Here is a 12,824-nt window from a genome sequence, read left to right on the forward strand (position 1 = left end):
CTGCGTTTGCCACATTGGCACATACAGCTGTCGCAAAAGTGGAATTTTAAATATGTCATATTACACACATACACACAAAATACAGAATAACTAGCAGGTAAATGTGTGCAACCCCAAAAGAAAGCCAGAAAGCCGTGACCCAGCCTTGACCCACACACAGCCCGGCTATTCTGACACAATCCGTATCAACTGGTCAATTAGTAACAGTATGACAGGCGTGTTATGCCCAGCAATGTGCATGACAAGGCAGAGTTCAACATCCCACTCTGATAAGCATAGGGTTTTTATTGTATTTTCACACGACTTGAGTGTTTATGCAAGCCAGCTTTATCAATATCTACATAATGTTGAAATATTTGGTGGGTATTTTCAGCTACACATTTCACGGCCAGGGCAGGACGGAGCCAGTGACCAGGACAACAGTGAACAACAGCAAATGTAACCAGGTAGTGAGTGAATCCACCTGTAACATTCCAGTAATTCATTACATGAATTCTTGCAGCTATGAGATAAAACTTTAGCGTCTGTTAAATACAGGCAAACACACATGTATTGTTATGTAATGCTTAACTGAATGGCTGACAACTCACGTACAAACATAAGCATGTGCAACCTTTGGTCTCCATCACACACACACACACACACACACACGCTGGAAAGACTGGACAGACCTGTCAAAAAGATTAAATACAATATGAGCAGGTGACTCATCTGTTTGGGATTTATTTAATTACAGACATTAACTCTTGTACCAAAAATAGAAAGGTGTATTACACGGACAGCAGACTGCCAGGAAGGACTAGTCAAAGACTAGGTGTGTGTGTTTGTGTGTGCGTGTGTGTGCACACTACACATGCAATCAGGCTAGGACAGGGTTGGGCACGCTTATCAGCACTGAACACACACACACGAACACATTTGACTCAACACATTCTTGAGCAATAGGAATGACAAACGTCCAGTGAAATACGTCGGGTGGATGAATGAAAGAAAGCTGGGAGAGGAATGAGTCTATTAGGAAAGAGTGTGAGAGATGCAGAAGAGGATTAGGAGAGAGAGAGAGAAGAAAAAAGACTGCTATCAGTGCTTCTGGCCTCCCCTTACACTCTGCTGGTTCATTAGCTACCAGCTGCCACAGTTAAATTATGATTTAGTGTCACATCCACACCGCCCTTTCCCTCTCTGGAACATACACGTGCATTATTGATAATTGAAAATAGATGTACCTAATGTAATATTGTAGAAGCGCATAATGCCAGTAACTCCTGTCCACTCCTGTACAGTATGTGTATGTGTGCAGCATTGATAATGCTTTTTCATCTTTGAACGTCTTTAAACATCGTTAGACTTTTAGTCAGCTGAATGATAGTTTTATTCAGAAAATGTGTGTGTCGCAAGTTACGTTTGTCTGTTGGCAGTGTGCATTGTCAAATGTAGAAGGAGCTAATTTCCAAAACTTTGTGATTGAGTAAGTGGAAAAAAACAATCTTGGTAATGCACATGGTGTGCTTTGGAACATGACTGGCAGTAAACACAAGTTAGTGTTACCTAGCAATCAATGTTGTAATATGAATAACTGTTTAGGATGACTGATAACTCAAACATAGATGAAATCTGTATCCACTAATTTAACACCCGGCCATGGGACAACAGTTGCAAATAAGCCTTAAGGCTAACACAGGCACATTTATACTGATGTTAATCAATGTGCATTGTCCCTGAAAAAATAAATAATCAATATTTTTATATTTGCTGTAAGTCTGGTGAGTCTTTCAAAAAAAATGCTCTTTGACGCAACAAGAGATGTGTTTTCCATTTGTTGTTGTTTTGAATAAAGCAAACAACTTTGTAGTTAGCGCAAGCAGCAACAACAGACAAAGAAAAGAGTTCTGCAGTAAAGTGAGGAATTCAATTAAATTGATTCATATTGGTTTAACGAGTGGCCCATGCGTCGCAAAACACTGCTGCTGTCATGAATATTGGTGAAGAGGAATTTGACAAGCTGGACGAATTTCAAAACTGCATTTTACCGGTATGTTACCACCACCAAGTCACATGAAGCCCAGGCTGGACCGGATTAGGGAGTGATAAAACATGAACCCTGGTCCTCTCTGTCACACCTAGGGTAAAGACATGTAGCAAAAAAATGTTTCTAAAACAAAGGAAACAGCTGATTACCACCGTTTCAATCACAATGTATGATCCTACATCAAAAGTCCCTTTTTGTCTTTCTTTTCTGTGACCCTCACCAGTGTATTCAAGCCTGGCTCAGCTGTTACTGGACAGCACTTTTCTTTTCATTCTGTTATCAAACACAACAACAGTCAGATACAGAGACACTTAGACACTTTCAAGACCACCTAGTCAAACGATTACAGTTGACCTTCGAACCTTGTAGTGACAGCGTTGCCGAAACCCAATGAGGTATGAGTAGCGGGGGCGAAACAACACCATGTTGGGTCACAGGCCTCAGGGCAACTGTCTCCTCTTAACTTTATACAGAGCATCGCTCTCGCACAAACACACACATATAACACAAGACACGGGGGGAGGAGAGATGTGCTGTATGCATACAGAGAAACAGAGGACATCCTGAAGGTGGGAAAGAAAGAAAGAGAAAAAAGATAGAAAAATAAATGAAGAGAAACATGCACACACAGGGCGTTTACTGTACAAAGACAACATTAAAAGGCCTGAATTAGTTTCTACTCTCTCTGTGATAAATCTCTGTGTATACACAATTGCATCTTTGTATCTCAGACACAAAGACTTTGATCAGTCATTTTGTTTTATGTCCTGGACGCCTTATCTTTATTATAAAACACACACACACACACACACACACACACACACACACACACACACACAGGCGAATGCAGCGCTGCAGCTCTCATCAAAAGGTGAAGATCTGAGGAGGAGAGGCAACTATAATGCAGCAGCTTTTCTTCTTCAGGTGCACTGTACTGAAAACATGAAAATAAACATGTAAATATGAAATACTGTATCAAAAGAGCTTTTCAGAGGTAAAGAGCCTGTCAAATTTTAATGTACCAATATTTGGTTTGTATTTGCCCGAAAATTACATAAATGGTTGTTGTCAATTAAGATGTCAATTAAGAATTTTCTTCTGAAAATGGAACTCAACCATCATCAATTTTATTATTTACACCTGTGCTTTTCCTGTGACATGTCAAAATGTTTTATATTGCCTTTATATTTCTTTTATATTTTGTCTTAATGCCTTCATGTTTGATGCAAAACACTTTGAATTGCCTTGTAGTTGTAAGGTGCTACACATGGATTTGTCTGGCCTGCTATGAACAATATATAAGTATATAAGTGGGGCAGTGCTGGTGAAAAACTACACAGCACATCTTCCCTAGACAGCCTGAATAAAAACTAAACATTACATGACATCAATGAGCCAAGAAGACTTCACCATCAGACAGCTTATTGTTTGTCTTCACCTATTAGTATGAATGTCCCAGTCTCAGCAGAATTTCACACAGACTCATCAATGTATTCCATGAAATTTGGCACTTAGATCGGCCTTTGGTCAATGAACTACTGATAGTGCACCATGGGGATCTAGATGTGGAATTTCCATGACTTCACAGGAGAAAACAAGAGGAAAGAGGAGATTTTCACCAGCCTCAATCTGCAGAGATGGAATTGCCAATCAAGAGAACTATTGACAAGACCGTGGCAAAGCACACGGTCACTTGCAATGGAAAGAAACTCATTTTTCACAACAAAATTATTCAGCCAGCTAAAGAGCAACAGAATGTCGATGGAGGCGGATGGAAGTGAGATACCTCGCTATGAGACAGTTAAAATGTTACCTTTACCAGAGAGCAGTGAAAGTCAAACACAGAGCCCGTGGCCCACTGCGGCTGCCCTGGTTATGGTTAAGGATCTGCCATTTGTCGCTGCATATTTAGGTGACACGTTTGATTTAGCACAGACTAACCAGCCTGAGGGCATGGACGGCAACACACTGCACTGGAAGGATGGATATATTAGTTTGTACACATGGGTGTATATCTGCACGGATGGACCAAAAGAAAAAGACGCATGCATGCAAGCACCTTTTTTGCAAGCACACAAATATGCACACACACACACAAACATACCTCCAGACTCACACAGATTGAATCTGACAAGGTGCCAGTGCCACCCTATGATACCACTGGAACAGTTCAAGGTCCAAACCTTGAGTCTGCAGATATATAACATGCTGCTATACTGCACTGTAAACTCTAGACTGTCTAATGCACACACGCACACACACACACACACGCACACACACACACACACACACAAACATGCCTGAAAACTCCACAACCTCATTTCCCCAAGCTACAACACTCAACAAGGGGAGCCTAAAAAGGCATTAACGCAGCAGATACAGGCAGGATATAAAGACCAGCTAGACAAAAACCCTGGGCAGAAAACTGCAGTCTTCACCACCTGCAGCCAAATACTAGTGTGCATGTGTGCTAGAAACAGAAAGAGGCATTGCAGGACTAGATAGGAAAGGACAGAAGAGACACGAGAAGAGTAAGATTCAGGGTTCAAGCAACGTAATGAATTTTAAGACCACTTTTTAAAAGAGACAAATCTAGTGACCCAATGGGGCATAGTCTAAACCAACACAGTTTTGCCAACTTAGCAAATGTGTCTGTAGATTTGGGACTTTAAAACTGCGGTAGTGACTTCATTTGAAAGAATTAGCCTAGCTTAAACTGCCACGGTCAGACCAGCAGTCAGCCACCTGTGTGTCCCAGTGTGGTTTTTATCTTACCATTTTACATTTTAGAGCAATTGCATCATAATCTTGTAATCTTATGAAAGAACTTCACACTATGAAAGTGGATATAATATACTACTACGATGTACTTACTAGTTTTCTAAAAGTATTGAACTAGCCTAAACTTCTTATCTTCCTTCAAAGTACTGTGAAGCGTGGAAATATTGCTTATTTTGCCTAGTATTTAAATTCCTGCATACCTGAATAGTTAATGAATTTGTCAACAGAGGTATGACTCATCCCTGCATCTTCCATGAAATACATAAAGCAGATGTGTGAGAATTGGCAGTTAACATGGTCTTGACAAAGTACTGCATTGTGATGGGACACTGTCTGCAGCTGCACCACACCTCACAATCCACAACATGGATCACTTAGATTGGGGCTAGGAGATATAGCTGAACATTTTATGACCATAAAATTGGTTATGTGCTTTCATGGCGGATTGTATTTAATGCATTTAAGTGAAACTATCGATTACTCAACCGAACAATTTTCTTATTGTTCTTGATGTCTATCGCTGGTACACATCGCTGTTGTTTTATCGCCCAAGCCTAACTTAATTATGGTGCATTTCTCCTGCTGACAAACTACAGTATTTTACCATCTGGCTGCATTCATGGTCGAACAAAGCTTGGTTTGCTTGGCTGTTGTTGTTTAAAAGAGAGCGGGGTGAAGGGTATTTAGGAACTAACAGAAAGAGAATGGTTGAAAGCACGCTATCATTCGGCCTGCTGGGGGATCTATAGCAAAGCCTTGACTTAAGACAGACAGACAGCACTAAAGCAGTGTTACACAACAGACCACATGTACAGGCCTGGATGACAGGTGAGAGACTGAGGCAATGAATGTGATAACACAACGAGGATGAGGAAAAGCAGAGGGAAAGATGTGGAACATGAAAGGATAGGAGACAGAAAGAGGGGGAAGCAAATGGCAGTAAGACAGAAGAGCTAACAGAGGGAGGAGGGGATTTCAAGAAATGCACCAAATTATCCAGTTTATCACTCATGATGATACTTCAGCATAAAAGAAGCTGAAATGCAGAAAGATAGTGAAGGTGTCAGGCAAGAGAAAGAAACGCCACGATTTATAACACCTACATCTCTGTCTGTTTGTAAATGTGCTGGGGATTATTAACTACTGTTTATCCTCTTCTCAAACCAAATAACTGCCTGGGTATTAACTGTTGTTTGTGTGGAGTGGAAGAGAATGGAAAGCAATAGAGAGGGGGGATAGTTTGATTTGCATTTGACAGTATAAGTCAATAAAATGTTGTAATTCTTCTTTTGTAATTTTGTAAAAGGAAACGATAGATAGGTTGGAAGTGACAGTGGCTGATAAGGATGAGTGGAGCTAACATCCTCAAAACTGGCAAATCCAACTCTGGAGTTTTGGAATGGGTTTTGTCTTTTCGAGGGAAAGATGTCTTATAAAACTCAAGGTATTCTGTTGTTGTGACATCTCAGGCAAACTGCAAATTTAAGATGAGCAAACTAACATCATGAACTCTTACAAAGACCCTAACTCGCTTCGACAAATTTCTCTCCATCTCTCCTACACAAAGCACTAGTTACGTCACTCGGTATGTGATTCTGACCATTTATTTCTCTCAACATGGAAGATGTATGTAGATTTCTCTCAAAAGGAAATCATTATATCCATTTCTCTACAAAAACACAGTGTCAAAGCCTCGTTCTCACTGCTAAAGAGGCAAACTGTTAAGGTCATCTCCTTCTCTGAGCAGGGAACTGTGGGTCTCTGTTTCAACAGGGAACTAGATGCCATTCTCCCCTTTTCTCTCCCTCAACAAAAGCTGCATGTCAATATCTCACTCTGTCACTGTTCGCCAGTCTGGAAATAGAGAGAGAACGGTGATGGCACCATTTAGAGCCAAGTGTGAATACACTCTGACATAAGGCCTGACAATAGAACAGGCTGTCTCTGTTTGCAAGAGACCTAAGATTAGATGGCGCAAGAGGAATTCCCTGCTGGAGAGATTAGTTCCATTGATGCTGCTTTCCACAGGGTATTGAGACAGACAGTGTGTGTGTGTGTGTGTGTGTGTGTGTGTGTGTGTGTGTGTGAGAGAGAGAGGACTCAATATGAGCAGTGGATGTTGGACAAGTTGCAGACAGCCAAGTCAAATCTCTTTCCGTATCTTTTACCCTCTGTCCGGTGTCGGTCTAGTCTCTGCACCTTCCCACCACTATTCCCGTCCGTCAAGTGGTGGGCACAATATGACGCCTGTTTAATTCAATGTAATCCAGTACCTGCCTCAATCAGCCATCCTCTTATCAACTGCAATCTCCAGGTCCAATATTCTGGCCGACCACAACAACAAGCCACAGACACAGTCAGAGATATGAACCAAACCTTGCACTGATTTTTAGCTCTAACAGAGGAAAACAGCCCATGGAGGTTCGACACTTTGAACTGAACTAAACTGATTTTTGTATGGTTCAAAACTGTATTTAATCCAAGAGAAAGCCTAATCTGTGTAGCAAAACTGACCTTGTTTGATTTCATCAAAATGATCAAACATATCAGCCTAATGTGAGAGCCACAGTCACATACCTAAGCTGTATATCCCAAATGGATCCTGTCATCCCTGTGCCGCAAGTATCCATTAATAATGTTACTATGCAAGTTGTCAACGTTTGTCTGGAGCAAAGGATTTCAAATCCATTTGTTGTATTTGGAGATTAAAGGTTCTAATCTCAATGGCACAAGCCTCAAATATGGAGCTCCAAAATAAATCTGTAGAGTGCTTCCCCAAAATAACACATTTATCATTTATACAAATAGCCACAAAACCACTGATAGCATAAGACAAGCAAGGTCATTACAGAGAGGGTGATACATGTCCTCGAGCAACACAATGGCATTAAATATATGTACTCAATTCTCTATATTTCACAAATTTTAAATGACTTTAATTGGTTTAGTGATTTCTGAATACAATTCTATAGGTTAGACAGTGGCATTTGGTATTAAATAACTGCTACTGAATTAATGATATCCAATTGATGAATGAATCAAAATATGTCTCTCTTCCTGGTGCTCTAATCTCTTAATCTTGTAGCCTGATCTCCTGCTTGTGTTGGTAGTCTGTTTCAACCGGACTAACTGGTCAGATAACATATTTTAGTGCTGTCTAGGCATGCAGTGACCCCCCTCAACCCTGATGACCAAGTGCCCCAACCCTAAGGTGAACATGTTCAGACAATATAGGTGCTCAACCTTTAACGTATACGTGTATGACTATTTTCAAATGTAATGTCCTCCTCTTCTTGTTGTCATACATTTTTAGCTTTGCTGCATTGTTCTGCATTTCATCACAAGCTTTTAACATATACTTCTAGGTATTTAATTGCAAACGTATCTTTTAAAGTAATGACCATTAATCAGTAGAACCTGTGTTTCCACAAGACCAGTGGTTCTCTCCCTGTGATTTCTATAACTAAACATTTCCCTTCTGCACACTGACTTTCAGTTTACGTAGAGAACTCATTAGGAGGTCAGAGGTGAACAGCCACTTACCCTTCAGTTTCTCCACCACACTCTGCCCGGCTCTCTCCGCCACCCGCCCATCCTCCCTCTGGTAATGGTCATCCAAGAACTGGGCAGTAGCTTCCGACAGGTGGACCTTGCCCGCCACACCGAGCTGCTCCATCAAGTTAGCCAGATTGACATCATTTGACCACACATCAAACTTGAAGCGTTTCATTCCCAGGATCCCACACAGCACGGTGCCCGTATGGACGCCAACACGCATGCTGACGGTCTCACACGTCTCCTGGCAGAACTGCTCGATGGCCTGGATCATGCCCAAGCCCATCTCTACACAGCAGTAGGCGTGGTCCGGTCTAGGCTCGGGGCAGCCAGCTACACAGTAGTAGCAATCTCCCAGGGTGCTGATCTTCTCACAACAGGTTAGTTCACAGAGCCGGTCGAAACGTCCAAACAGATCATTGAGAAGGCCCACCAAGGCTGGCGCAGACTTATTGGCAGACATTCTGGTGAAACCCACGATGTCCGCAAAGAGGATGCTGACAGGCTCCATGCGTTTCATATTGAAAGGCCGGAAGATGATCTGCCCACGGGGGATGGAGGTCTTCTTGCGTTTGTGATAGTTGTGAGGGTGACTCTTGGGGTTTGTGGCACTTTGGGCTTGTGAAGCTCCACCACTTCCTCCTCCACCCACTGAGACAGCTGAGGCAGAGCAGGCACCAGAGGAATAACGCTTGCCAGAGTTCTCACCACCACCCTCATCATCACCTTGCTTCATCAGCTCATCTGCAACTCGCCGTGGCATGACCGAGTGGATCATACGCTCCTTCAAGGCCTTCTCCACCTCTAAGTCTTTGCCATGCATGATAGCCTGGCCCACTTTGAGGAAGGTGCTGCGGGACCGCACCTCAGACATGATGAACAGGTGGATGCCAATGACATGGGCACACAAGTGGAGCAGAGCTTTGGCCGGGCCCAGCCAGCGGAGGGTGTCTCCTTCCCAATCAGAACTTGAACCCACTAACCCTGTCCCCCATCCAGTAGTGTCATAACTCCTTTGAAGCAATGGCAGCCATTCTAATGCCTCAAATAATATAGAATACAGGAGCCCCAGCATCACCGAGGCATACAGACGAACATGGAGGACGCTGTATAACAACAACAAAACCTCCATGCAAAGAGAAAAGGTGCCCACAGGGGAGATGCAAGGGGTTGGAGGTGATGCTACTTTGTCTGGTGAGGGATATGAGGCATTCCCACCGCCAGCCCACTCCAGCTCAGAGTAGCCAGCAGTCTGTATCTGAGGAGCTAAGGTGATGGCGAAGGTGACCGCGATCAGGAGCAAGGAGGTTTGGTTGTACAGCCATGTGTAGGGCTGGGTAAAGGTGAACAAAAAAAGGAGCACCAGAAGGACTAAAAAGGAGGCAGTGGGGGCTAGGAAGGTCATGGAGTCGCAGCGGTCACTATTAACCCCAAAGTATACTCCCCAGAGTACAGCTGCCACTGCAAGGTAGAACAGAACATAACGGAAGCGCCGCTGTGTCTGAGGAAAGCACCTCTCTTGGCATGCCTCTTCTAGGATGGGGGAGTCAAACTTGGGGTCCCAGCATTGGGCAGCAGAGCGTTCAAACAGCGGCGGCGCCTTCCTATGCACCCTCGAAGAAGAGGTCGCAGCCGGTCTGGAGTCTGCTGAGCTGCAGCTGGAGGAGATACTGTATTTGTGGAGGTTGGGGTTCATTTTACTCACAGCCCCGTAGCCTCCAGCTCCTCCTGCTCCACTGTTGGCAGCCCTCAGTGGCTCATGTTGATGCACGTGTGGCGCGCTGTTGGTAATCCGCACGGTCACGGCGCCATCCCCGCTGGAGTCGCAGCTCACTTCCGTGCCATGCATGAGAAGCTGCCGGTGATGTTGCAGAGTGGCCATATTGACTGGTGTGACGAGGAAACGAAGGGGGGGTGCTGGAGAGGTTTTAAATATTAATAATATCTTCTGGTGGCGCTCAGGCAATTAGACGCGGTGCGTGGGCGCCGTGTGTGCACATGTGGCGCGGAGAGGAGGCGGAGGCGGTGAGAGAGTGACAGACAGAGAGGGAGAGAGAGCAAAGGTGTTTGTTGAAATAATCACACTGCATGAATGGTGAGCACGGCACAGACGTCTTTGCTACGCACACAGCAGTCTGCACTCTCACTCACACAAGACGCGCCGTTCCAGTTTCTTGAGCAGTTCATTATCCGACCCCGGGTTTGCGTCAGTACTCACATTACATGTATCCTTCTCCAAAGGGGATCTGGGTTTGAGCCCGGCTGTCTCTCCAGCTGCGGTAAAATCAGTCTTTCTGCCTCCTGAATTGAACATCCTTCTCGGAAAGGATAGTGATGCAACGGGGTTTTTTTATGCCTTCATCAAGTCAATCCTGACGTTACATGACTGGAAATGACCTCCTCTGGGTGTGCGCAATATCTCGATACTGCTGACATTAGAAAGTCAGACAGCGTCAGGAAGAAACGGACAGATTTGTCGTTGTTTGCGTGGAAAAACAGCGTTCAGGTCCAGGGCTTCATTGTATGAGCAGACACAGATGCAGGCTGTCAACAGCTGGCGTTGTGCACAGCAAGTGGCTACAAAAGTTCCACTGTCCCTCTTATCTCCACTACACGCGTGACAAATGGCCCATCTACACTTCCTGTCCCCTGTTAAAAACACCCAAAGAATCTCGTTATGAACAGCTAAGTAGTGCTAAAATAAAAATGTGTTAACAATCCTGCCATCATAAAGCATTCAAACGAGTTCCACAAAACTGATAATCTATCAGTCCTCACTTAAAATACAACATTCCCGTTTACTTTACATGCTGTGAACGTTTCACTTGCTGTGGGCTGTAACTGTTAATCCCGTTAATTAAAAAAGTGGCTGATCTGTAATTAAGGCGGCTTTACCTTCCACTACATCCCCTCTCATGCATGGCTCAGTGTGCTAAGGATTTGCATTTCTTATCCCCATACATTGTCCTCCCATCTTTATTCCAGCGGGCCCTTGAAAATATTCCAGACTGAGTTATTTTGGAGCCCTGTCCAGTCCAAGATCCAGATCATAAGAGGCCTGACAGGCAGGCCTATTCCCACGGATCCAGCCCCGTCCTTTCCTGAACTCCCTCTCCGGATCTCTACCGTTTATTCCCCCTCTGCCTTCCAAAGAGGGGGTCGGGGAGGGGTATGCGCTATTCAAAGACGCGTAATCCGAAAAGAGAAGCGCAGAAAATACCATCCGCTGGCTCAAATTAGTGTAGGTTTGCCTCAGCTGGGAGTGTCTGCAACTTGTTGCGCGCAGTTGGCAAAATATACAGCTATGAGGAACAGCCTCGGTCGGAACAGGCTGCTCTATAAATAGTGATGATCAAAACTCCTGCAATAACAACACCAACGGCGTGTAGCACAACACATGAATGCTTTTCTCCAACTTATTCTGCGGATCAGCAGCAGCGCTTAATACAAAAATAAACGTACTTAAAAATCACGTCGTAAAAGGCGTGCAGCACGTCAGCGATAGGCCCCCTCTCGTTTCCAAAAGCTCCCAAACTTTTTTTTTTCCCAGGCCGTATTTCCTGCGTTTGGAGAGGAGACCCAGTTAGGAGTCTCTGGTTATTTGGAGCTGAGGCTGGATTTCCTCCCCTCGCATTCCCCCCAGAGCTAAGAAGTAGACAATCCCCAGAGCAACAAAGGAAACCTCTCGGAAAGCTCCTCGGTGGGATTATCAAAAACCGCCCCACAACCGGGACTATCTCCTTATCTCGACCAGGTCCTTCGGTCTGGATAGCTCTAGTTTTCGCTGGCATGCATGTGTCCAACAAACACAACACTGTGCGCTCTGGCTGTGGTGCGTCCTCTTCCGTCCGCCGCTCGTTGCCTCCCTCCCCCCCCCCTGATATAGCTCTCTGCTGGAGTTGGGGGCTAAATAAGAACAGACCTACAGCGGGAGCTTTGCGGCTGGTTTTCCGTCTTATCCGGGCGAACGTGATATCTCCACTCCTGTAGCCGCCACCATCTTCGCTGTGGCTGGGTCGGAAATCCTCCCCCAGCTGTTGTGGCGGTACGGGTTGGTGGGACCAGCCTGTCAAGCAAGCCACAGTTAAAAAAAACAAAAAAACACGGTTTCCGGTCTTGCCTTCCAATGAGATAAATGAGATAGTTAAATATTTTCATGCGTGGAAAGACATTCTTGCACAGTGTGAATAGAGGAGAGCTTTAAAAAGGTAAAAGAAGCACCATTCATGAGGATCTGTCAGTTAAACCCCCCACAGGTGAAGCCAAACAGGGGATCAATAAACAAATACATTCGAAATAATAAAATATCTACATCAGCGGCGACAATGAGGGCAGGTGTGTCCGCCCAGGTAAGTATTTAATATAGCTCTGAAAAGGCTAACGTCAGCTAAAGGTCCAAGTGACGTCACATAACGCTAAGTCACGTTACCAGGACGATAACGTTACATAGCAACAACTC

At 44.3% G+C, this 12,824-nt stretch overlaps 1 protein-coding gene across 1 annotated transcript in view; it reads right to left on the reverse strand.

Moving 5' to 3' along the window:
- adcy9 (adenylate cyclase 9) overlaps nt 1-10,247 on the reverse strand; it is a 31,765-nt gene extending 21,518 nt beyond the window's left edge. Inside the window, exon 1 of the mRNA XM_070917723.1 lies at nt 8,354-10,247. Coding sequence (XP_070773824.1) covers nt 8,354-10,247 — 1,894 coding nt within the window. The remainder of the gene's footprint in view (nt 1-8,353) is intronic.
- Between the last annotated feature and the right edge of the window lie 2,577 nt (nt 10,248-12,824).

This window comes from Enoplosus armatus, chromosome 2, assembly GCF_043641665.1.
Source record: "Enoplosus armatus isolate fEnoArm2 chromosome 2, fEnoArm2.hap1, whole genome shotgun sequence".
Taxonomy (NCBI): domain Eukaryota; kingdom Metazoa; phylum Chordata; class Actinopteri; order Centrarchiformes; family Enoplosidae; genus Enoplosus; species Enoplosus armatus.